Raw genomic sequence first — 27,085 nt, forward strand, 5'->3', positions numbered from 1 at the left:
GGAAAACATCAGGGGAGGAGAAACATGGAGGTAGAGACACAAGATGAATCAATGTGGACAGAGACGATGGAGACATCTTGGTTGTCCTCTAAGACTCTACACATTCAGGACTGGAGGAGGACATGGAGGAGAACTTACTTCTTCTCATCATTCTTCCACTTTTCCTCCTCTCGTCTTCTACTGAATCAATTCAGAGTTTGAGAAGATGTTGGGGGGCACTTCACCTCCTGTTACTCCTCATTCTTTTCTCCTCTTCTCCTTTCATTGTCTTCTCTTCTTCCTCCTGTCCTTTACTTCTCTAACTTCTTCCTTCTCCCTCTTTATCTTCCTCCTACTTTTCCCACATTCTTTTCTCCTCCTTCCTTTCCGTCTCCTTCTCCTCCTCCATCAGTAAACTTCTACAGTCACCATTCAGTTCGGTCTCCACGGTAACGGCTCACCTCTGATCAGGTAAACAGGAATCCGATCAAGAACAATTTTAAACCCCCTGGAGGATCATTTTAAAGTTTTATTTCCCGTTCCCTCCAGAGAAACCGTGAGCGGAACTAAACACCGTGAAATAAAAAATAACCGACAGTGAAGGAATCAAAATGTACAAATGTGTCTCAAAAAGGAGGAAAAACCTGGAATATTAATACTGACGTTAAGTAAAACACCCTTTAAAAACAATTACACAAAGAAATATACATCAGCAGCTGAGCCTACGTTACCCAGAATGCAACACGTTCTCCCTTTAAAGAAACATAACACTGCAGAGAGAGGAGTACCACGAGGAGAATAATACTTTCAGACATGATGATCAGTCGGTACCAGAGTTTACCTGGACGGTGAGAACAGGAAGTAGGAGGCGTGTCCTGACGTCTCAGTGTCCAACATTTAAATAAAACTTTATGGCTTCTGTAAAAAGATTCTTTTTAAAAAAAGAAAAAAAAAGGAAAAGTGCAGATTTCTTCTATGTTTAAAAATAAAAAGAAGAAGAGAGTCTGTGTCAGCGTCCACCTGCCTACATACAGGTGACCTCCGCCTTCCCCTCCTCCTGCTCGAAGCCTCCTTCCTCCAGGTGAGACATGGAGGCGGGGAATCCTCCTCCGAACACCGGGAAGCCGCCGATGCCTCCAGCGGCGGGTCGGAGGTCGTCTGGAGGGGCGGGGCCGCCGACCGCCCGGCTCGCCGAGCGACCGGAGACGTCGCTGTGCACCGACAGAGACTGGAGACGGAGACATGGACATGTTAGACCGGGACACGTCTGAGACCAGCAGGGGGCAGAGTAGCCTCACAAACACAGGACTCATTCACTGATTGTTCTCATTTACACTGAAAACTAATATATTCATCATGTGACTATGATTGTTTCTGTCTGATAAATAAATAAATACATATATTTATATTTAAGAAACAACCGACGCTTATTAAACTGTGTATTTATTTAAAAATGTGTTTAAAATAAATAATATTTGTGAAATGTCCCAGTTTGAGATTAATAAAGCATCTATCTGTCTAAACATTAATATATAAAAAAAGCAGCAAAACATTTAATTTATCATAAGAATCTGAGTCTAATCATCACATCTGTAGTAGAAACTAAAAATGATTAATAAATAAAATTATTGTTTTAACTTGTAAACATTTGAGCTGACTTTATTGCTTCATAAATCATATATATTATATTATTATTGGTTATTACTTAATTAATCATTAATACTTTGGTATTTGTGGAAGCAATTTTTAAAAATGAATTGATTATTAAAGTTTAGAGAAAAGAATTTACGTACAATTCAAATATGCAAACATTAATTCTGGCCACTAGGGGGCAGCAGACACACAACACTAACATCAAACTATGAAATATTGACTTCCTCTTGGTTCAAATAAATAAATAAATAAATAAATGTCTCACCTGGCTCCTCGGCTGTCCACTCGTCTCACCTCTGACCGGCCTCTGGAGGAACACCACCTGCTTCGTGGCCAGATTCCCGTCGCTGTAAATGCAGACAGCGTCAGGGTCAGAAAAACAAAAACCAACAGAAAGAGAACGTCTGGAGAGAGAAGCATCGTCTTTTTTCTTTTTTTAATGACGTACCTGTCGTGTCGGATGATGGGCGTGGGCAGCACACAGGTGAGCAGCCAACCGAAATCAGCCAGAGTGTGAAGGAGAGGTCCGTAGTCTGTTTTCACGTTGGAGCCCTGAAGAGAAACAAGAAAGAAAGAAATTATTTAAATATCAAAGTCTTCTTCAGTCTTTTTTAGAGGACACTTAAAGGACCAGTTTATGAAAACCATGTTTGGAGATGAACCAACACTGCATCATTCCAGCATCAGAACCTCATCCCTCCATCAAACATGGGGGTGCTAATGTCCTGGTTTGGGCCTGTTCTGCTGCATCTGGACCAGGACGTCCTGTCCTCATTGATGGACCAATGAATTCTGAATTCTACCAGTGAACTCTAAAAGAAAATGTCAGGACATCTGTCCATGAGCTGAATGTGAAGAGAAACTGGGTCATGCAGCAAGACAACGAGAACCAAGAACACAAGTGGTTCTACAAAAGAACGGTTAAAGAAGAACAAGATGAATGTTTAGGAACGGCCAAGTCAAAGTCCTGACCTTAATCCAATAGAAATGTTGTTGTTGGACCTGAAGCAAGCAGTTGATGTGAGGAAACCCACCAACATCTCAGAACTGAAGTGGTTCTGTTCTGAGGAATGGGCTAAAATTCCTCCAAGCTGCTGTAGACCACTGATCAGCAGTTACCAGAAATATTAGTTACAAGGAGGTCACAGCAGATACTGGACACGAGGAGGCTGTTCTCTTTGTCTAGTTTCAGGTCTTGATGTTTTGATTCATGTTTTTGTAGAAATGTGGAACAAACCTCGATGACGGTCCACTGCTCCACGACGATGGTGTCGTTGGCCGGTGGAGAAGAACTTCTCTCCTCGTACACAAACAATCCTTCCAGTGATCTGGGCACCGGCTCGCCTGAACAACAGAGACAACAACTAATTATTATTGTGATTTAAAAGTTCAGACGCTTGTTTTTAGTATGTGGAGGATTGGAAACAAGAAGAAGAAGAAGGTTTTGGATTTAATGTTGGTGCCTTCAACACTCTTCTACTTTCTATCAAATATCCATCTTTTTTATGTTTTAAAGAAACTTAACAGGATTTAAAAGTTAATCATTTGCAGCACCTAAATATTCTGAATTAATGTGTAATGTCGCTCTCTTGGACGTTTTTCTCCTCTCGTTAAAAAAAAACAAAAAAACACAAATCCACTAAAATATCAGTCACTTCCTGTTTTGACTCCTCTCTCTCCCACTGCTTCTATATTTGGTCGACTGAACCCGGTGACCTCACTTCCTGTTCCTCTCACGTCCTGACACCTGCCATCATCCACCGATCAGCCGTAACATTATGACCACTGATTAACTGGTTGCCGTGGCTCCTGGGACACACCAGAAAGCACCTACACAACCTTTTTCTGATAGTCATAATGTTATGGCTGATTTGTGATGTTTCCCCCGTCCCATCAGACCGACCTTTCGGGGTGTCCCAGTACACGAAGGAGTCCACCAGCGACCAGCCTTTGCGGTAGTAGGCGGCGGTCAGCTCCAGCCAATCAGCTTCCAGGGCGCTGACCACCTGACCCTTCCTGGAGACCCGCATGGACAGCGCCCCCTGGTGGTACTGACAGGCCAGCGAGTCCAGAGGGGCGCAGCCCGGCGCCCACGAGTGGAAGAACACCAGCAACCTCAAGTCTGGAAGGAAAGAGTCCAGTGAGACGGCGGCCAGCTCTGATTGGTCGGAGGTGGAACCCTGTGGCCACGCCTCCAACCCGTCATGACAGACACGTGGAGGGGAGCGTCTCACCGGGGCTGTAGGCGTGGTCGTCCAGCTCCCCGTCTCCGGGCGGCGTCCTGGGAGGCGTCCGTGGCGGCGAGCGGCAGCCTCTCTTGGGGCTGTGCACCCGGCCGTTGGTGACGCCGCTCACCTGCTGGAGGACGGAGCCCACGAATCTGACGCCGCCCCGAGCGCTGCTGTTTACCTGCAGGACAGACGACAGCTGTCAATCAATCAATCAATCAATCAATCAATCAATCAATCAATCAATCATCTCATTGGTTCACTGGTTAACAAGGTGATGGAGGTAAAGATGGCCGACCCTGTCGATGAGCGCTCTGACGGTGTCGCTGGTCAGAGAGTCTCCAGGTAAAGGCCACTCCTCCACCCTGAGGACGGGGACGCTGAGACACATGGACGCCGCCTGTTTACTGGAGACAGAGACAGATGTTGGACAGAGAGACACTTTCAGCAACAAGTAGACAGAAAAATCTCCTCCTCCTCCCTCTCTTCCTCCTTCCTTCTGTTTCTTCTCCTCTTCTTCCTTCCACCCTCCTCCTCTGTCTCCATGCTCGTCCTGCTCCTTCTTCTACTACTTCTTTTCATTCCCTCCTCTCTTTCTCTTCCTCTTCCTTCTCCTCCTCTACCTCCACTTCATCCCTTCATACTTCTTCTTACTCCTGCACTACTCCTTCTCCTTTTCTTCTTCTTCTCCTTCTTCACCTTTCCTTCCCCTCCTTCCCCCTCTTCTCCTCCTCCACCACCACATCCTCCTTCTTCTCCTCCTCCTCCTTCATCTTCATCTCCTTTTCCTCTTCCTTCCCCTCCTCCCCTTCTTCTCCTCCTCAACCACAACACCCTCCTTCTTCTCCTCCTCCTCCTCCTCCCTCTTCATCTCCTCTTCCTCTCTTTGTCTTCCTCTTCCTTCTCCTCCTCCTCCACCTCCCCTTCATCCTCCTTCTTCTCCTCCCCCTTCATCTTCATCTCCTCTTTCTCTTTCTCTTCCTTCTCCTCCTCCACCTCCACTTGATTCCTTCATTCTTCTTCTTCTCCTCCTCCATCTCCCCTTCATCCCCCCTTCACTCTTCTCCTCCTCCTCTCTTTCCCTTCCTTTTCCTTCTCCTCCTCCACTTCATTCCTTCATTTTTCTTCTTCTCCTCCTCTTCTTCTCCTCCTCCATCTCCCCTTCATCCTCCCCCTTCATCTCCTCCTCTTCTCCTCCACCTCCCCTTCATTCCTTCATTCTTCTTCTCTTCCTCCTCTTTCTTCTCCTGTTCTACTTCCAGCAGACGTGATGCTCCTCTTCATCAGTGAAGGTCTACAGTTTGTATCTGATCCTGTCATGTTATATCTGGTCTCCATGGTAACAGTCCCTCTCTGATCACAGTCAATGATAGGGTTGATGGTTTGGCCACAGGTCGTCATGGTTACAGTCTCCTGACCTATCAGAGTACCTCCTCCTCACTGGCTGCTGACCCACCTCCTGTTGTCAGGAGGATTTCTGGCCGACACCAATGATTGAAACCAAAACAAACTCCTCTTCCTCCTCCTCCTCCTCTTCCTCCTCTGCTCTGCATTAATCATGACCTCATCCATCTTTCATCTACTCACTAGACGACACTAGTCTGGTGGTGACTTGGTGGGGGTGGGGGGGTTGTACCTGGGTCGGGGTCGGGCCAGGACGGCTCTGTAGATCAGGCTGAAGGGCAGCGAGCGGGTCCGGCCCACGGACAGGATGATGGGGTGGAGCGTAACCAGGACGTAGCCCTGGGTGTAGTAGGGCTGTAAGGCCTGGGGCAGCTCAGACAGCGAGGACACAAACTGGACGGTGGGACGGCTCCCTGCGAGGACGGGACGTTTATTTATTAAAAAGACAGGAACAAATCAATCAATCAGCAGTAACATAAGGAAGCAAGTAAGCAGCGCCATCATGTGGTCAGTAGAATATTGTAGCAGCTGCTGTCTCTAATGGATCTCTACCTACCGCTGGATCAGAACCATCAACAGCTGCTGGTTGACTTGGAGACATGATCCAGATGTTGGAACAAGATGGAAAGACTCTCACATGTTAAGATCTGATTTATTTAAGGAAGGAAGGAAGGAAGGAAAGGAGGGAAGGAAACATGGAAGGAAGGAAGGAAGGAAGGAATGAAGGAGGAAGGAAGGACAGAGGGAAAGAAGGAAGGAAGAAAGGAAGGAAGGAAGGAATGGAAGAAGGAAGGCTAGAAAGAGGGAAGGAAAGAATGAAGGAAGGAAGGAAGGAAGGAAAGAAGGAGGAAGGAAGGACAGAGGGAAAGAAGGAAGGAAGAAAGGAAGGAAGGAAGGAATGGAAGAAGGAAGGCTAGAAAGAGGGAAGGAAAGAATGAAGGAAGGAAGGAAGGAAGGAAAGAAGGAAGGAGGGAAGGAAGGAAGGACAGAAAGAAAGAAAGAAACAAACGAAAGAAAGAAAGGACAGAGGGAAGGAAGGAAGGATGGAAGGAAAGGGAGAAGGAGGAAATGAAGGAAGGAAATACATAGAAAAAGAAGGAATCAAGGAAGGAAGGAATGAAAGAGAGATGGAGGGAATGAAGGAAGGAAATAGGAAGGAAGGAAGGAAGGAAGGAAGGACAGGAAGAAAGAGGGAAAGAAGCACGGAATGGAAAAAGGAAGGAAGGAAAGAAGGAAGGAGGGAAGGAAGGAAGGACAGAAAGAAAGAAAGAAAGAAAGGACAGAGGGAAGGAAGGAAGGATGGAAGGAAAGGGAGAAGGAGGAAATGAAGGAAGGAAGGAATGAAAGAAGGAGGGAAAGAGGGAAGGAAGGAAGGAACAATGGAATCAGGGAAAGAAAGAATCTAGTAAGGAAGGAAAGAAGGAAAGAGGGAAGGAAGTAATGAATGAAAGAAGGAAGTAAGGATAGAAGGAAGGAAGGTTAACTGAAGGTCTGAATGGATCTTCCTGTTTTTCCTCCAGACATAACGATGGTCATTGATTCTCTGAGAATCATTTAATGAACTAAAGTGAAATAATCTGTAAATTATAGTTATAGTTCCACTAAGAGTAAATCTGATTAACAGAATCCGTTTTAACGACGTCTAACTAGTAAATATATATAAACTTCCATCCATTAGTCGCTGCTGGAGCCTGCTGGTGTTTTTCTAACGGCTCCGTCTGGAAATCCCTGCGACCATCGCTGCACTTCCTGTGTCCACAAAGAGTGGGCTGTTCACAGGAGGCGGTTTGGCTTCACGCCACACAAACACACACACCAACGCCGTTTAATGCATCTCTAGGTTTACACGCACCACATTTTAGACTTTAAGAGAAAGAAAACCAGGAGTTAGACACTGAAAGGTGTGTTTATACTGGTAATTCTAATGCTGTGGGGACATTCATGTGTTTTATTAGACACATTTTGGGGTTTAAGGTCAAAATACGTCTGCAGAAAATGAATGAAAGTCAATGTAAGTGATGGTACTGTTACTTTCTGAGTGTATTACTGATGTTGTGGGTTTAGGCTGAGACAGTTGGGGCTAGAGAATGCATTACGTCAATGGAAGGTCCTCACAAAGATAGAAAGTTTTTGTGTGTGCATTCCTAACCACAACCCCCCACATTCTCACGGACAAACACCCCAGAGACCGGGGCAGTCCGGCTCTGAATGGGCCGTCTGGCTGGCTCCCATTATGAGGCCGACGACCACCAGAACCTCAGAGGGACCAGTAAACGCCGGGACGGCCGAAGCGCTGCAGCAGTTTACTGGCATTCCTGAGGGATTAAAGCCTCCGAATACTTGAGGTGAATTTAAATTTAAAAAACACATGTTGCAGACGGAGGAGCGAAGTACACCGGCTGAGTCCAAGATCAGCGACAAGTTACCAACGACCAAAACACAGAACTCAGGCTTCTTTTAACACAGAGTTCACATCCTAACAGTGTTACTGCTGGTGAATTGTGCAATGCTACAAACACAGCGTACAAAAAGGCTAACGTTAGCTTATTTGAGACAATGTGGCGGCTAGCATTATCCTGTTTATCTTCAGTTATTTGGTTAACGAAGAGGCTAACATTGAGCAGCTAACATTATCTTTATTATGTACTTTGTCTAGTCTGAGCTAACATTTTCCTGTTTTAGCTAACCCAGAAGCTAACATTATCTTGTCTGAGCTAACATTTTCTTGTTTCAGCTAACTCAGATGCTAACATTATCTTGTCTGAGCTAACATTTTCTTGTTTCAGCTAACTCAGATGCTAACATTATCTAGTCTGAGCTAACATTTTCTTGTTTTAGCTAACTCAGATGCTAACATTATCTAGTCTGAGCTAACATTTTCTTGTTTTAGCTAACTCAGATGCTAACATTATCTTGTCTGAGCTAACATTTTCCTGTTTTAGCTAACTCAGATGCTAACATTATCTTGTCTGAGCTAACATTTTCTTGTTTTAGCTAACTCAGATGCTAACATTATCTTGTCTGAGCTAACATTTTCCTGTTTTAGCTAACTCAGATGCTAACATTATGCTGTTTAAGCTAACATTTTCTTCTGCAGGCTAACTCAACAGCTAAAATAATCTAGGCTTTCGTCTTACTGAGGCTTTAAACTAACATTAACTTTGGCATTTTGGCATTATGACCAAAGCTATCATCTTTAGGCTAATGTAGGCGCTAATATTATCTTCTTTATTTTGTTTGGCATAGTTGCTCAGGCTAATATAGCAGCTACCATTGCTGGTAAGGAATGTTACGTTGCGTTGGCAAACGTACAGGCTAGCTCCATCTTTTGGGCTAATGTGACAGCTAATATTGTTTTGTTTAGGTGAACATTTTATTTAACGCTAACGTTGCCTTGTTCATCTTCCGGCTAAAATGATCTTGCTGACGTAAACAGTTGCTAAACAATATTACGCAAAAGCAGCAGTTTAGCATTGTCTTTGGGTGGATATTAGCATGCTTAGATTAGCATTTAGCCTCAAAGAGAGGCTTGTTTTTCTTAGTAGTGTTGCTCTTCTTGTTTCTGGGCAGCTTTCTCCTTTTCACACCTTCAAACACACTGGCTCATAAAATCCATCTTGTAGCCTCTTTTTGGCTATAAACCCTCCTCCTCTTCCTCCTCCCTCCTTCACCTCCCATTTTCTCAGCTCTGTCACCCCTCTCTGTGCCCTCCTGTTACTTCTTTACCCCCTCTTTGCTTCCTCCTCCTCCTCCTCCTCTTTCTCCCACAAACTGAACAGAGGCCTCAGTGTGAGGGTCGACAGAGCTAGCGGCGGCAGATTGGGAGGGGGTGCGACGACTGAAAGCAAAAAGCTGCAACAAAAGCCTTGTTTAAGAAGTGTGTTTGACGCCACCATGGTCCTCCTGGGAGCCTTTAACTGCTAGTGATCCATGTTTGACTGGATTGACTCCGATTTGTCCTGCGGGGATGTGTTAATCGGTTTAATTCTGAAGCTGAAGTTAGATGTGTTCTGTTCCAGGAGTGAGGAAACATTATTCAAAATCCTTGTTTTCACTCTAGTAGTTGTGACTCAAAACTACGACAAACACCAGGAACTAAAATCCAGTCTTAGTACAGAGAATCAATATTTTCATATTTTTTTCATGGCATAAGCCTGAGCAAGATAATATTAGCTGCTATGTTAGCCTGAACAAGATAATATTAGCTGCTATGTTAGCCTGAACAAGATCGTATTAGCTGCTATGTTAGCCTGAACAAGATAACATTAGCTGCTATGTTAGCCTAAAAACGTTAATATTAGCTGCTATGTTAGCCTGAACAAGATAATATTAGCTGCTATGTTAGCCTATAGAAGATAATATTAGCCGATTCGCTGCTTAAACCTCATTAAAATAATGTTAGCTGCTTCTGTGGCCTAAACAAGATAATATTTGTTGCTACGTTAGTGACAATCATTTAGCTGCTACGTAACGGGTGAAATATGTGGCCTCTAGATAAAATAATGTTGATGCTGCTATATTAAAAGATGAAAAAGATAACGGTAACTTATGTGCATAACGTTAGCTGCTACATTATCTTAAACAGGCTGCTATGTTGTTACGTTAGGCTAAACAAGACAACATTAGCTATATCTGCTGCTTTAGCCTCATCAAGATAATGTTAGCTGCTCTTTTAGCCTAAACAAGATAATATTAGTTACTGCGCAACAACAGTAGTTGCTACGTTGGCCTAAACAAGCAGCTAACAACATTAGCCGATACACTGATTTAGCCTCATCAAGATCATTTAGATGTTTAGCTGCCTCTACATTAGCCTAAATAATATAATAGTAGCTGCTATACTAGCCTAAAAATAGATAATTTTAGCTGTAATGTTAGCCTAATGTTAGCTATTACTTTAATCTAAACAAGTTGCTACGCTAGCCTAAACAAGACAACATTAGCCACTGATATATGGCCTGTTGCTGCAGCTCATGATCAGAATTTTTGCATCAACTTGACACAAACGTATTTTTTTGAGGATGAACCGAAACCTAATGAGAAAACAAGCTAATCCTAGTTTATAGAAGGTAGTTACTCCTCTAATGTAGATTATTTTAGTTCATTAGGTTTGTACTGCCTTCCGACGACCTTGAAATATCCTCCAAATGTAATACCTAAAATACCTACTGATTTTAATCTGAAATAATCCAGGATGGGCTTCTAGATTCTCAGATTAGAGTGGGATTACAGGAAACTGCCCTCGTCCCTGGATATAATAAGCAGTTGTGGTGTTCACATGGGGCAGATACCCTTTTACAACTGGGACAGAAAAATAAACTCTGACTGGGTTGGGAGAAGATTACTAAACATTTCACCTACAGTTCATCCAGCCGGCGATGAATACATGTCACGTTAAGCCATCTCTCCAACCGTAAATCTCTTTGTATTTATTCGCATTTATTCATCTGCCATCAATATAATCCCCCTTCATAGTCTAGTTCTTGACGCCACATCTCCAGTTGGTCACAGTCTCTGGTTGTAGTTGATGTCAAAACGATGGAAGCGCCCACTTTCTGCTGCCATCAAGGAGTGTCATTGCTATGGGGTGGGGGTTCCTGGTCTGGTCTAGGTGGGTGCTACATGTCTAAGTAACATCCACACCAATGAATGCCAGGTCCAGAAGTTTCTCAGCAGGACACTGAACTGTCACAAGAAGGTTTAAATGTTATTCACTTCTCCTGTCAGTGGTCATAATGTTTTGGCTGATGTTTGAGCAAACCTTATTATGAGACAATCTTTAATTTTCATTTAAACCTCCTCCCTCTCAGTTTACACTCTATATATTCACATCAGCTCCAGTTGTAAGAGTACTTTGGCCCCGGGCCCCAAGGCTCCACGTTCAAAACCAGGCCACGCTTACTGGGAGCGCTGGGAGATACGCTGTCCCAGAAACGCTTGGTTGTGTCAAGGAGGGGGCGAAGATGTCCTCTAACCAGGGGGTGGCATCCAATTAATCAAAGCTGAATGTAGCTCTGAGGCTGCACATCAAATATGAATCTTACCAGGAAGGAGAGATTAAATAAATGACCTGCTTTGAATCTATGTGGGACAACTCCCAGCACAGGTTAGTAAAAAAAAAATAATTAAATTAAACCTCTGTCTCTACGATATTATGACGTGAAGTTGTTCACGTTAACACATCCGTTTAAACATAGTGGATATTATCAGCATTTGACATTTGTTGAGGTAAATTTAGTGGCTAATGTAGCAAGTAAGTTATACGTTTAAGCTAATGGAGTAATTACTTTGTGGTTGTTAATGGTAATTTTATCTTGATTAAGCTAATGTAGCAGCTAATGTTATCTGGTTTGGGCTAATATAGCATTTATTTGTTCAGGCTTAGAGTAGTAACTATTTTTACCTTGTGTAGGCTAATGCTATGGGTTGGGTTGATGTATTTGCTCACTTATCTTGTAAACTAATGTAGCAGCTATTTTTGTATCTTGTTTAGGCTACTGTTGCATGTTCAATTTATGCTTTTTGGGCTAATATAGCAATTAGCATTATCTTGTTTACGCTAATGTAGGCGCTAATGTTGCCTTGTTCAAGCTGCTGTCGCAGTTTACGCTATCGTGTTTAGCATAATGTAGTTGCTAATGTTATCTTGTTTAGGCTAATGTAGCGGATATGTTTGTGTTGATAGGGCTAATGTAGCTGTTCACGTTATGCTGTTTGGGCTAATGTAACAGCTAACCTTATCTTGTTTAGGCTAATGTAGTTGCAAGTGATGTCTTAAGCTTAAGTAGCAGCTAACGTTATGTTGTTTAGGCTAATGTAGCAGCAAATTTTTGTCTTGAGGCTAATGTGGCTGTTCACGTTATTCTGTTTTGGCTAATGTAGCAGCTAATTTATTCGTTACAGCTAATGTAGCAGCTAATTTATTTGTTATAGCTAATGTAGCAGCTAATTTATTTGTTAAAGCTAATGCAGCAGCTAATATAGTCCTTTTAAGTGAATATTATCCTTCTCTGACAAGGTAGTACTCATATGATTCATGTGATTCTTTATAGCTCACAGCAAACAGGAAGTTTGATTGGAAAATTAGTTGAAAATTAAATCCAGACACTTCATCACACAACAAATACTGTATATCACACTGGGAACAATGCAGAAAATCTTCTGGTGAGTACTTTCTGTAACCTAGGAGGCGTGAACACCTCAAATCAGTTATTCTCTCGTTCTGTGAAGTGATTTCAGATTAGAAATAAAAACGCTGCGGCGCCAGTAAAGTCTGGTTAGAATCTGATCAACAGCCAGTAAATCCTGGGAACATTTGGAGGCACAGATTGGTTTCATGTGGGTCTGTTCACGATTCAGTCGCCAAGAACAAACCAAGATTACATCTTTTTTTCTTTTTTCTTTTTTTAACAAATCGTTAAATAGGAGATTAACACAGTCTGTACTGAAGCAAACTGTTTCTATTCTTATAAAAAAAGAGGATGGCAGACACCAGCAGACTACTAGAGACTGGAAACACTCCAGTTTATCTTTAGCTGTGCCAATTATGAAGCTTCACACTTCACATATTTACACATTTCCAGGAAGTGATGATGACACAAATCCAAGAAGAACTTAGTGTGGTGCTTCTATTTAAATAAATGTTGACTTGAATTTAAACACTGACAAACACAAGGACTGTTCACTTCTTTCTGCCTGTCTGGTGCTATTTTTAAAATCACTTCCCCAAGGTAAATATTCTTGGGTTTGGGAAATTAAACTCCAGACTTTAGTAATATCTACACCAGCTGACGAACGGCAAACTCACCAGCGTAATAAGGTCTATAGTTATCTATAAAACACACAGATTTGTTGGTATTTATATCTTATTTGTAACTTTTAGTCATGTAACCTGGACCAAGACAAGAAAATTAAAGACACTGCAGCTGACATGGTTTGTTTAGGATAATGTAGCAGCTAATCTTTTTTTTTTTTTTTTTTTTGCTTTGGCTAATGTCGCCACAAATATTTATATTGTTTAGGCTAAAGTAGTAGCAGTAGTAATGTAGCAGATAATAGTCTTGTTTAAGCTCATGTCATCATGTTCAGGCTAATTTAGCAGCTAATGTTATCTTGTTTGGGCCAGAGTAGCAGCTAATTGGATCTTTCTTTGATCCATCTCTTTCCTAGGCTAATCCAGTGGCTAATGCTATCTAGTTTGGGTTAAAGTTATCCTGCATAGGCTAATGTAGCATATATTGTTATCTTGTTTAGGCTAGTTTAGTAGCTAATAGTATCTTGTTTGGGCTAGTGTAGCAACTAATGTTATCTAGCATTGGGCTAATTTAGCAGCTAATACTATGTGGCTTGGGCTAGTGTAGTAAGTAATGTTATGTAGCATTGGGCTAATTTAAAGGCTAATACTCTGTGGCTTGGGCTAGTGTAGTAACTAATGCTATCTAGTTTAAGCTAATGTAGCAGCTAATACTATGGTTTGGACTAGTGTAGTAACTAATGCTATCTAGTTTAAGCTAATGTAGCAGCTAATACTATGGTTTGGGCTAGTGTAGTAACTAACGTTATCTAGCATTGGGCTAATTTAACGGCTAATACTATGTGACCTGGGCTATTGTAGTAACTAATGCTATCTAGTTTAAGCTAATGTAGCAGCTAATACTATGGTTTGGGCTAGTGTAGTAACTAATGCTATCTCGTTTAAGCTAATGTAACAGCTAATACTATGGTTTGGGCTAGTGTAGTAACTAACGTTATCTAGCATTGGGCTAATTTAACGGCTAATACTATGTGACCTGGGCTATTGTAGTAACTAATGCTATCTAGTTTAGGCTAATGTAGGAGCTAATACTATGTGGCTTGGGCTATTGTAGTTGAAGTTATGATTCACTAAATCATTAAAATAATTGTTAGCTGTAACTCTACATTGAGGTGAGTCAATATCACGGCATCATTTCCTTTTTCCGATTCATCATCGTGCCGTCCTGCAGTTTAAACGCTCCCATTCACAACTTAATCACCATTTCCTTCCAAATAGGTCAGAGTGAAAGCAGCCAGCCGGAGGACCAGATGAAAGGATTATCCTTAAAATAAATAAATAAATAATGCTCGCACATGTTCAAATTATCTGATTTTTATTATTCCTCTGCTTCATGTCGCTGCACATGAAGGTGTGTGAATGAGTGAGTGTCCATGTGTTGCTGAGCGACAAAACCCTGGTTGACCTATTTCTGGATAGGCTGAATGAAAAAGCCTGTTACCAGGAGAAGTCTGGAGATAGAAGCTGTGACATGTTTTAATAAGCTTTAACAGATGAATATCATATAAATGAACAGCACCTTGTCTAGTTTGGGATAAAGTAGTAGCTTTGGGATGTTATGCTAATATTATCGTTTTAATGCTATCAATATCTTGTTAGGCTAACGTAGCAGCTAATTATATCTTGTCTAGTTTGGCCTCATGTTATCTTTTTAATGCTAACCCTTCAGCTTGGTTTCTAAACACTGCCATAAACATGTTGGTTATTTAGGGCCAACGACAAATAAACAGAAGAATGTTTCCATCTGAGGAAGGAGGCACTTTCAGGCCTTTTCCAATATGTTTGTAATATTAGTTTATCAGAAGGGTTTATTAGGATTAGTGACAGTAGAAATAAAGACAAACTAAAGCTTCAGCTGCTGGTTTCTGGATAATATATGAACCAATAATCCAAATATATTCAGTTTATGGTAAAATAAAGCATCAAATCCAACTACAAAGATGTAGGAAACAGGCGTTTGATGCTTAAACACGATTGGTTAATCAGTTATCATTAAAAACTGATTGGTTTAACTATTTAATCCTTTTTTGTTTTAAATCACGGCCAAATATAATGATTTTCCAGTGATTTAATTACAGAACATGAGCTACAATGAACCGTTTCTTTGTTTGATCAGTGACATAAATGATTAATCTGTTCATTTCTGTCCACTGACTTATTGATTAATCAAGTATTGTTTCAAGTATCTTAATATACAGCAAATATTACCCAATTAAAGATGCTAAAACAAGACATAAATAAGAAGACAGTACTTTTTTATAAAAGCCTAAGGATAGAATGAGAACATTAAATACTGATTATATTATTTTCTTGATCAACAAACATTCCAACAGTCAACACAGGTGATTAATTTGACTTTATGTGTATAAATACCATAAAAGAGTGAGAGCTGCCTGTATTTATTCCCTGATGCCTGGGTAGCTTCATTTCTTCTGATCAACAGTTAAAAATTCTGAGTTTCTGATTAAATAAAACCGTGAAACAAGCAAATATTCAGCTGTGAGAAGCTGGAACAACCGTAAAGAGCTTAAATTGTTTTTACAGTTAATCAATAATGAAACACTAAGGCCCATTAATCGTCAATAATTAATTTGAATATTAAATATATGGTGAAAAATTAAAACAATTAAAAATATTTCTCACAGATGAGACAATAAAACGACTATCATAAATATATAGTTGGGATCAATATTCAGTTAATTGATAAATCAGCACACTGCAAACAAAGATTAATTTATTCATAAGCTATGAGTCAGTTTTAAAGTAAAATATTGACCTTTAGTGTTTTTCTGTTAATTGTATCGATTATTGATTGGGTTTGGTCTTCAAATGGTTTATTGAACATTTGGTTACTTGATTAACTGATTAATCGACAGTAAAAATAACAATTAACCTACATTTTCACTCCGGAGAATCTCAAAGTCGACTGAAACAATTATTCGGTCACATTCCTGATGCTCAATTAATCGATTAATCGATAAATTATGGTTAATTATATCAGGGACCTACCTTCCAGGCTGAAGTCCAGCAGCACGTACTCGTACACGGTGTCCGTCTTGGTCTCCACCTGAGGTCTCTTCAAGGTGGAGTAGATCTTCCCGGGGCTGCTGTCCTCCGGGTCTTCCAGTTTCCTCAAGCCGCAGCCCATGGCCTCCGAGGCGGGGAGGGAGCACCGGAGGAGCCGCGGCAGAAAGACTCAGCCTCTGTTAAGAGTTTTTTTTTTTTTTTTTTATTATTATTTTATTGTTTTTAAACTTCAACGGGACCGCTCCATCCCGCTTCCTTCCACGATGTTAATCCTTGCGAGTGAAGCTAAAACTAAAAACCCGGTTCTGGACGGGGAGAGGGTTTCATGTATCGGTCGCTTCTTAAAAAGTGTCCCGCTGAAGAGGCTGCAGGTCCGGGAGCGTGGAGAGGAGGAGCGCGCTCCCTGGAGAAAAAGTTTCCCCCCACGACAAGCTAGAAACTAAGAGAACACTGCTTCCGGCAGACCCTTCAAAATAAAACCCGGAAGTACACGAATGATTTAAATATGAATCATTCCACATAGAAGTTTTACAAACTTAATTAGTTTCATTTTCTCAGTTTTACTTTTCAACAGTTTTACTTTTCTCATAATAACAAGTTAATCAATGTTATAAATTCTTAGATACTTCAAATATAAATTTATTTTAATTTAATGCAAACAATTCCAACTAATATTCTTATATGTTTTTATTTTATCGCAATTTACTTTGCTTCCCACAATCAAGTGTCAAAATATAAAATAAAAGCATCATATTCTACAGGATTTCATTCTGACTTATTTAATTGCATATTTGCACAAATATTTATATTAGTTTTAATTTGTAAATGTTGCTTTTGTGCCCATTTGTGGGAGATGCATGGAGGCACAGTGATGTGGTGGTTAGTTTAATATACAGACTTTGATTATCTTATTATTATTTTTATAAGGTTATACTAAACTTAAACTAAATTTTAAATGCTTTTATTTTGAAGTGAGATATCCATAACATCCGGTCTCGTAGTGGTGCGTAATGGCTGATGTCTTCATGTGGTGGAGGTTTTTGTTGAACCAGAGATAGTTTCAGTCTGACTTCAACATGAAACAATTAAATGATTTAGATTCAGTTTTGTTTATTATTTATTCATGATCCCAAGAAGAAGAAGAATGAGGAATAGGAGAAGAAGAAGAAGGAGGAGGAAGAGGAGGAGGAACAGGAGAAGAAGAAGAAGAATGAGGAAGAGAAGAAGAAGAAGAAAATGGAGAAGAATAAAGAGGAGAAAAAAGAAGAAAACGAAGAATAATAAGGAGGATGAAACAGGAGAATAAGAATAAAAAGAAGAGGGGAGGAGGAGAAGAGGAGGAAGAAGGAACAGAAGTAGTTTATGAAGATGAATGACCTGCTGAGCTCCACCTACAGGTCCCAGGTTTAACTTCTTTTCATGGTCTAAACGTTCCCTTCTCTCAGATGATCAACAGATTTCGTTTTCCTCATGAAAACAACAGGAAGCAGTGATCTGTCCAATGAGGCAGCCTGCAGTGCATCAGTCTGTAGAGGTCAGAGGTCAGAGGTCAGCTGTTTGATGGCGCATGTTCTCGGGATGACGTCACGTAAACAATTAGACAACAGAAGTCAAGATTAAAAATACTAATCTACACATGAACACAGTTAAACACTGGATGAGCCACGTCCTGGAGACTGTAGAGAAGAAGAAGAAGGAGGAGAAGAAGAAGGAGGAGAAGAAGAAAATGTGAAAAAGAAGAAGAAGTTGGAGGAGGAAGAAAAGGGGACGAGGAAGAGGAGACTAAGAAGCATGTCCTCCTCCATGTCCTCCTCCATGTCTTCCTCCTCTTCCATGTCCTCCTCCATGTCCTCGTCCTCCATGTCCTCCTTCTCCATGTCCTCCTCCATGTCCTCCTCCATGTCCTGAATGTCTAGAGTCTTAGAAGACAACCAAGATGTCGCCACATTGTCTCCAACATCTCTGTCCACATTGATTCCATCTTGGTTCATCTTGTTTCTCTACCTCCATGTTTCTGTCCCTCCTGGAAACTCCTCACCTGATGATGATTAGTAAAGGTTACCATGGTTACCAGCACCACCACCTCTACACCTCATCCATCAGGTCTGATCTGATTCTGACTGAACCTGGTCCTCATAAGGATGTCAAATCCAGCCCACACACACTCAGTGCCTCTCATTGACTCCCATTCATTTCCTGATGAATGAACCGTCCCGACCTTAAACCAAACATTCTCCCTAAAAACTTCACCCGATCTGATGTTGACGTTAGCTTCTGTAAAGACACTGATTCTGGTTTGATTAACGCTGATTGACGATGAGTTGACATGATGAAGTCATTGTTTGGTCTGAATGAATGAAAGGAAGGAGACAAAGGAAGGAAGGAAGCAGCTGGATGGAGAGAGACGTTATTAATGGAGAGGAAGAGAGAGATGGAAACACATAAATCATGTCTATAAATATATACTGTATGTACATCCTTCAGAAGATCTGTATGGAAATGACTCAAAACATCAGTGGAAGTCACGAAGAGAACTCAATCAAACACATGAAACAGAAACATTACACTTGTGTATTTATGGGTGATATTACATATCAGAGAGATGATAAACCAAGTGAACCTCTAGGATTACAAGTTATTTTCAAAGCCAAATCAGAGTCTTTGTGTTCAGAAGTGTTTCTATTAGTGTAATGAGACTCAGGTGTGGTTCAGTTCCTGGTTTAGATTAAATAAATCAACATCATGTGGACAAGACAGAAGACTATTGGGACAATGTTTAGTGGACAGATGAGACCAAAGTAGAATAGTTTGGTTTAAATGAGATGAAACAACACTGCATCATTCCAGCATCAGAACCTCATCCCTCCATCAAACATGGGGGTGCTAATGTCCTGGTTTGGGCCTGTTCTGCTGCATCTGGACCAGGACGGCTTGTCCTCATTGATGGACCAATGAATTCTGAATTCTACCAGTGAACTCTAAAAGAAAATGTCAGGACATCTGTCCATGAGCTGAATGTGAAGAGAAACTGGGTCATGCAGCAAGACAACGAGAACCAAGAACACAAGTGGTTCTACAAAAGAACGGTTAAAGAAGAACAAGGTGAATGTTTATGAACGGCCAAGTCAAAGTCCTGACCTTAATCCAATAGAAATGTTGTGGAAGGACCTGAAGCAAGCAGTTGATGTGAGGAAACCCACCAACATCTCAGAACTGAAGCAATGAAGCTAAAATTCCTCCAAGCTGCTGTAGACCACTGATCAGGAGTTACCAGAAACCGTAAATATAGAATCTTCTAAAGGCTGCAAAGACTTCTAAGCAGCACTGTTTGTATTTCTCTTTCTTATACGTCCACAGTTACTTGAAGTTCTTTGTTTTCTATTTTATGTGTCACATGTTCATTCTTTTATTCCTCTGTATAAATAACTCTACTACTAGCACCACAACATCTAACTCAGTGGAACGACAGTTTTCTCCAACACTTAAAATACAAAACAAGACATAACTTAAACACTTAAACTAAATCCTCCACCTCGACGTTCGATAACAAACGGGGGAAACTTGTGAACCAGAAACAGATGCAGTAAACTCGGCGAACCAAAAACCCTGCCAGACACATGCTGACCAAACATTTCAAAAATAACTCCAAGTGGTTTAAAGCTGACTGTGCCTCTGGCAGGAAACCACTGTCGTTCAGGAGCTCCACCCGGTCAGGACGCCCTGGGAAGGAAACCCGGGGCCCTCCTCCACTAAACATGGACTGGAGTGTGGGAAGGAAGAGGACGGTTTATACAGCAGTAAATTAAACACCCACGTCACTAGTGTCTTCGTCCTCACGTACGTCCATAACATCAGGATTATTAACAGTGATGAATCATTAATAAATAAGTCACAGTCATAGTGTTATGATATCATCTGACACAAAGACAGGAGGATCAGGACCACTTAAAAATCTGACTTCTTTCTTTAAAACTATGACTTTTAGTTATAACTTTCTTATCTTCTTATTTATAAATGACTTAAAGAACCATTATCAATCAGTGTATTTACTGCTCACACATGTTTCTTGTTCTGTCTTAAGGAATAAAATTTTTGGTGATTTTTATTTTTGAACCTGAAACCTGAATGTTCACTCACCGGCCACTTCATTAGGTACACTAGTGAAACCAGTCCTGCTCTAAATCTTGTCTTCATGAAGGTTCTGGTCTTCAGCTTTAGTTTAAAATAACTCAGAGATGATGTTGATTCAGTTTTTTATTTTGTAGAACTTTTGAACTGTCATGAAGGGGGATTTAGATCAGCATGCGTTCACTGGTGTACCTAATGTTTTGGCCTCCTCCGGCTGTTGATTTGTTTGTCAGCGGCGCCATCTAGTGTTTAAATAAGTTTTACAGCTGAATCAGTTTAGTTAAATTTTACTGGAGTATTTTTCAAGTTCTCCTTTTTTTTTTTTTTTTTAAATATATTTGCATATATATATTTTCTTAATCTTAAAAGTACAACTTAAAACATAGTAAAAATAATAAGGACAATACAAGGAGAGGTTTGTATTTCTGAGCTGATGACCTTTGACCCAGGAAGGAGATTAACACAACACTGTGTTCTACAACAAGGATCAGATCTGAACAACGAGACACAAACACTCAAAGAAGAAGACGAGAGGAGACTTCATCCAGAGTTCAGGCTTCAACTTCATCCTGGTCAGAAGTTATGAGCCGTTTCCATGGAGACCAAATCAAAAGATGCGATCGGATACGACATCAGTCACTGTGGAAGTTTATTAATGAAGAGGAAACAGAACAAGAGAAGAAGGATAGGGAAGAAGGGAGGGAAGAAGGAGGGAGGAGGCACAGGTGAAAAAAAATCTGTAGAAGAAGAAGAAGACTGACAAGGAGACAAATGAAGAAAGAAGAAGATGAGTTACTCAGATCTTTCTTTTTTCACTGTATTTGGGTAAATTCTTCGTTTACTGCGTCTAAACATTAGAAGTTATTTCCTTTTAACGTTCGTCTGTTAATTTGTCGGCTCCAGAAAATAACAGGACGTCTTTAAACATGGATTAAAACACTGAAGAGATTCTAAACAAAGAAGGAAACAGACCACATTAAAGGAGCTCGAACCGTGAGACGTTGGAAGAAGAAGAAGCTGAAGCGTGGACGTCGTTGGTGACCGTTACATAACCATGGCTGGGTTTAACATTCCCTCGGCGGCAAACAGAGGGATGGAGGTTGATTAGCCACCCAGGAAGAGGATTACCTACAGCTCAGTGTTTTTACAGCAGCACAGAAATGTTTGAGTAACCCGGGGGAAAGTGGCCTCCGATAATAAGTTAAAAGGGATCCAGCGAAGCTCAAATGTAAACGGAATAACTGGAGAGAGTGAAAGTATCTGAAGCCGGTGTTTACACAGGACGGGATGAGACGAGCAGAGAACAGCGAGCACTCGTCTGCTGACCGACTCTTGACACTTCTGTGGAGACGGCCTCTGAGGTCTGTGTTCACACCGAGGTGGCGGCGTAGCACCAAGGCTCCAGTTTCAGCAGAACGACTCTTTAAATGAAGTCACGTTTTTCAGGTGTTCTGCTCTTCAGACGTATCTTCACTTTGACTCCAAAACAAAACAACCATCTGTGAAGGTTCTCAGTCAACCAGGTCATGGTTTATCCAAAAGAAAGCTGAAACAAAGACAGCTGGACCTGTTGGGTTTCTTGAGGATGTTTTGACTTAAGTCTTCAGTTCTAAGTGACCGGTGGGGAATTGGGATGGAGAATGAGCACCTCAAAGAAGAAGAAGAACCAAAGAAGATGTTCCTCCACAATATGTCTGTGATGGTTCTCAGTCATCCAGGTCATGGTTTATCCAAAAAACAAAAGCAAAGCGGGGTGGCAAAGTGGTGTGGTGGTTAGCACTGATGCCTCACAGCCAGAAGGTTCTAGGTTCTAATCCATGGGCCGACTGGTTCCTTTCTGTGTGGAGTTTGCATGTTCTCCCTGTGTCTGCCCCCAACCCATGACCATTCACAGGACAAGTGGTTACAGAGGATGAATGAATGAATGAAAAACAAAACTGAAACAAGGACAACTGAACTTGTAGGTGTTCCTGAAGTCATTTTATCCACGAAGCTTCTTCAGTTTTAAGAGACTTTAAACAGGAACATCTGTGGGCGTTGTCCAAAAGTCTCTTAGAACTGAAGGACTGAAGACAATACTTCATTCAAACGTCCAAATTTGTAATTGAGACCAGTCGAAGGGTGCAGGTTCTCAGGTGTCATCCAGGTCATGGTCTATCCAGCAACTGGACCTGTTGGGTTTCTCAAAGGCATTTCATCCAAGTCTTCATCCAAGAAGAAGAAGGACTACTTGAAGACAACAGAAGACTTTTCTCCACAGTCTGTCTGTGATGGTTCTCAGCTTATCCAAAAACACAAAGCTGAGACGAGGACTTGTAGAGTTTCTTGAAGATGTTTTGTCATTGGCTTCAAGTAGCTGAGGAAGCTGTTTGGATGGAACGTCTTCAAGAAACTCTAAAAGTCCAGTTGAGCATCTTCAGGTCTTTAGGTCTGATTTGCCAACAAACAAAGGAGCTAACATGGTCTGGCTAATGGACAGCTAAGGTTTTTGTTTGACACCTCTACCATACAGTCTCTAGGCTCTTTAGATCTTGTCTGTGAAGATTCTCAGTCAATAAAACAAAGCTGAAACAATGAGACTTGTTGGGTTTTTAAAGCCAGTTTCATCCAAGTAAAGGAGATACTTGTAATCAGCAAGTCTCCTTGATACTCCAACACTAGTCAAAGGGGGCTTGTCCAAAAGTGCGTTGCATTATTTTTGTGCAGGTTCTCAGTGATCCAGGTCATGGTCTATCCATAAAGACAAAGTTGAAACAAGGACAAACGGACTTGTAGATTTTCTTAAAGACGTTTCACTACTGATACAAGAAGCTAGAACTTAAGAATCTACTTGAAAGAAACGTCTTCAAGAAAACCAACAAGTCCAGTTGTCCTCTTTAGATCCTGATCAGGTCACACACTAATATTTATTGGCACCAAACCTGATGCTATGCTAATGCTATGTCTGTTTTTTTTATGACCTAAAGAACGCGATGCGACCGTCTTCACACTCTCCTCTTTTTCTGCCACGACGAGAAAATATAACCTTGTCAAATTCCTCCTTCCTGCGAGTGAGCCCACATACTGACGGCGAGGTGCGACTGGCGAGCCTCGTTCGCTAATGGGCCTCACCAGCCGACCACATTCCACAGCTCAGGGTCCGAGCCCACACACTCATATATCTGCTCAGGTGGGAACACCTTCCACTAACAATAATTCAGGGGATTCAGCGAGTTTGAGCCAAATCTCGAGTCCCTTCAAAGTGTTTCTGCCAAATGACACCGGGGCTCGAGGTTCAGCCGGGCTTTAGGATACCTTTCATCATGGCTTTGTGGGATAAAAGTGTATTATTTCAAGTGGACATAATTAGTATATTCTCTGTTCTGTAGGGTGCGGTCTTAAGCTGCTCTATGATTTGCATGACGGCGTGTTAAGGCGTTGGTTTATAGCCAGAAGGTTCTAGGTTTGAACTGCTGCAGCCTCTTAATGCTAAGAAAAGTGGCTCGATGCACCTTTTTTAAAATTTCCTTTAGCATAGGAGAAGATCTTTTATGGAAGAGGAAAAGATAATGCAGTCCATTAATTCCTTGCAGAAGAAACTACACCAATATTATGCTTATGACTCGATCCAAAACTGAAGGAAATTCTTGTACAATTAGATGAAATTATGACTAAATATTGATGTTTTCTCTGCTGCTCTAGAAGGAGTCATCTGAACAAAACCAACAAAGCACTCACACAGAGCTCACCAAATGTTTACCTAATGGAAACACCCTCCACCATTTTGGCTCCTGGCACCAAACTCACCATGCTGATAGCGATAAAATCGAGGAACGTTTGTCTCTATTTTTACTGTTTTCCACATGATAGGAGTCATATCTGAGTAAACCAGCGTATAACTGGAGCCTGCATCATTCCAAGACGACTTGGCTTCAAGTGAATACCCTGCTGATGTGTCCTTGAGCCTGACGCTAAATCCCTGCCAGCTCCAGGAGTGCTGCTTTCCTCCCTGACCATGACCTTTGACCTTCTCTGGAAAGGAGAGAAAAAGCAGTCCTGCTGTTGTGATGAATAATGGATCACACTTTTATTACACCTCTGCACCGATTGTTGCTGGTCTGAACCAGCAGCGGCGGCGGCGGCTTCACAATAATAGGAGGTCAGAGGTCAGGTGTACAGCTCGGACGTCAGATGTCTGAAGACTGAACAAAGAAGGTGATTTGGGTTTGTGGTTTACAGCCGGCGGTGGAAAGGTTTGATGCCTGGCACCCGTGAGGTTGTTTTTATTTTAGAGAGAAGGCTTTAAAGGATTAGCATCAACTGCTGATCAAAGGTGGACCAGAAGAAAACTGGTTCAGACGTGGTTTATGTTCTGAATCACTGCTTCTCCAGCTGAGTTGAAGGAGGAACACAGAAAACTATCAAAGACCTACCGGCAACTATTACTGCTTCTGTGTCTGGACCAAAAAGTTGCTCTTGAACGCACCACAAAGGCCACAACCAACCACCAGCTGCTACACAGTCTGTTATCATCACACAGGAAGCTAGGAGTGTTTTTTAATGATGTGATTACTGACTCATATTTTAATATTTAAACCAACCTACGAATTTATCTTTGACTAAGAACATTGGTTTTTGGTTCGTTTGTCTTCAGTTTAAAGCTGAAACTCATAATCATGTGCATGGATGGACATTTTTTTCCAGTTTATAAATGTAATGATTAATTATTTTGTCAATAAAACATCATAAACTGATGTTTTTCTTGTCTAATGTTAAAGTTAAGACAAAAAACTTTTTATTGGTTTAATTTGTATAGAAACTGAATTCACTGATTGTATTTCTGTCTTCAGAATTTGACTTGGACACACCACAAAAAAACCAAACCTCCCATTGTCCCATTTATTAAACCGTAAGCCCGCCCCTCTGGAGCCTATCAGAGGCTCCGGCTGCTCAGCGGTCGTGCGCATTGGCCTTGCCGCGCGTCAGTCGTGCTGTCGGGGGCATGGTGTGGGAGGAGCCGTGTAGAAGGGACGGAGGATGGAGGGGTGGCGGGCGAGAGGCGGCGCGACTGTCAATTGTGTTCCCTGTTCTCGTCAAAAGTCTGCTGTTGTTGCCCGGAGTGCAGCCGAGACATCCGCAGCGGCCGCGTCTAGTCGGAGCGACGCGCTCCGTGGATCACACATGAGTGGATCTTCTGTTTTGGCGTCTTGACGCTCGTCGCAGCGCAACTTCGCCCGTTCCTGCACTTTGACATCGGTGTATGTGTTTTTTTTTATTATTATTATTTTTTGCTGGGGTTGGAGAAAGCAGCAGCAGCAGCAGCAGCCTCGAAGATCTGTGTTTCCACCGCTCGCTTCTTTTACGCACCGAGACTTTCTGCGCGTTTTGATGCTTTGACCGCCTCGAACCTCGAGCAGCGGAGACTTGTTGCGCGCCTCCCGGGGGAGAGCGCATCAGTCCAGTTTCTCCTCAGAGTCGAGGCTGAAACCTGCGAGTGGTGCTTTGATTTGAGTGGAAGTCAACCCAGCTCACCGAGGATCCGCTCATAATTAAGGAAATTGGGGTGATTAGTTTGCTCCGGGCTGCGTCAGGGAACCAAGAACCAGTTTCTTCTTTAAATGGCATCCCCGCACAGCAGAGGCAAACTTTACTCGGGTCAGATCCGGCGAGCTGATTAATTCCCTTCCCGCTTGTTTCGCACCGAGCTCCTCCTCGCCGACATGTCCGAGCGCGATGGATGTGGAGACGGGCTGTGCAGCGACGGAGCGCCGGACTTCATTCCGCCGAGGGCGCCCCGCGGCCGGCGCAGCGGTGTCATCCTCCCCGGCGGCGGCGGCGGCGGCCAGGACACCGACACCATCCTCCTGGAGTCCGTGAAGGCGGCACCGCGCCGGAGCAGCATCATTAAGGTAAAGACAGCTGACATGTCTTACCTGTTGTTTGGCTCAGTTTTCTCTGTGACCCACTTCCTCTAAAAGGCTTACTGGATGCATCTGTGTTTAAAAACAGCTGCTCAGGAAAAAAGTGACAAAAAATTTTGATAAAAATGTGACAAATAATCTGAAATCTTAACTTTGAATGAGGTCAAGGTTCATTCGCTCTTCCAAGGCGCACACGGTGTCACACTTTGGCGCTTCACTCGTGCGTAATGTCACATTCCACATTCTCAGATGACTGGATAACTTAGTTTAGACATTTTAACAATTAAAATCAACTTAAGTGCCAGTTTTTATCTATAGGAGGAACATTCTGATAAGATTTGGTTGTCTGCTGGAACGACCCCTCACCTGCTGACCCTCTGACATCATGGTGACATCCCGGGCCTCACCTGTGCTCAGGTTGCAGGTCACCGGACCCCAAAGAGGAGCTGGAAGGGGAGGATCATGTTTGAGGCATCATTAGCTTTCATGTCATCCACTCAGCTTCTCCATCTCATGTTATCTGTCACCTACAGCAGAACCAGGTGCTCAAGTAATACCGCTGCTACTTAAGTGTTTCCATATTTCTGAATTTGACAGCTTAATGTTTAAATTTAATTTTTATTTAAAAACATTATAAGATACAACAACTGTATTTCAGCATAACACAGAACTGTGCATACACAAAGCGCTAACATGTGCGTTCTATGTTAAATGTTAAAATGTTAATGTTGTTAGCTCAAACAAGAGCTGTTGACATTAACATGACATTAGACAACCTAATGTAAGCCATTTTGTTAGCTTAAAAAAGGGTTAGCGGCTGTTAGCCCCAACTAAATATATCTAGCTGCTGTTTTATCCCAAATAAGTCGACGTTAGGTGCTTTGTTAGCTTAAACAAGGTTATCTTAGTCAAAATAAGATACGTTTAGCGACTGTGCTAGCTTATACTAGATA

At 41.8% G+C, this 27,085-nt stretch overlaps 2 protein-coding genes across 2 annotated transcripts in view; one reads left to right on the plus strand and one right to left on the minus strand.

The window, feature by feature from the left end:
• Positions 1 to 28: 28 nt before the first annotated feature.
• On the minus strand, positions 29 to 16,559 carry rftn2 (raftlin family member 2). Its single transcript, XM_084544777.1, has 9 exons — positions 16,087 to 16,559; positions 5,497 to 5,677; positions 4,159 to 4,267; positions 3,867 to 4,041; positions 3,536 to 3,754; positions 2,870 to 2,976; positions 2,081 to 2,184; positions 1,898 to 1,979; positions 29 to 1,207 (listed from the first exon to the last, which is right to left on the minus strand). The coding sequence occupies exons 1-9, from the start codon at positions 16,223 to 16,225 to the stop codon at positions 1,004 to 1,006; spliced, it is 1,320 nt and encodes a 439-aa protein (XP_084400903.1). The 5' UTR covers positions 16,226 to 16,559; the 3' UTR covers positions 29 to 1,003.
• A 9,088-nt stretch (positions 16,560 to 25,647) lies between these two features.
• plcl1 (phospholipase C like 1) overlaps positions 25,648 to 27,085 on the plus strand; it is a 74,873-nt gene continuing 73,435 nt past the window's right edge. The window contains exon 1 of the mRNA XM_084544754.1: positions 25,648 to 26,120. Coding sequence (XP_084400880.1) covers positions 25,932 to 26,120 — 189 coding nt within the window. The 5' untranslated portion in view covers positions 25,648 to 25,931. The remainder of the gene's footprint in view (positions 26,121 to 27,085) is intronic.

The sequence above is a fragment of the Chelon labrosus genome, assembly GCF_963514085.1.
Source record: "Chelon labrosus genome assembly, chromosome: 5".
Taxonomy (NCBI): Eukaryota; Metazoa; Chordata; class Actinopteri; order Mugiliformes; family Mugilidae; genus Chelon; species Chelon labrosus.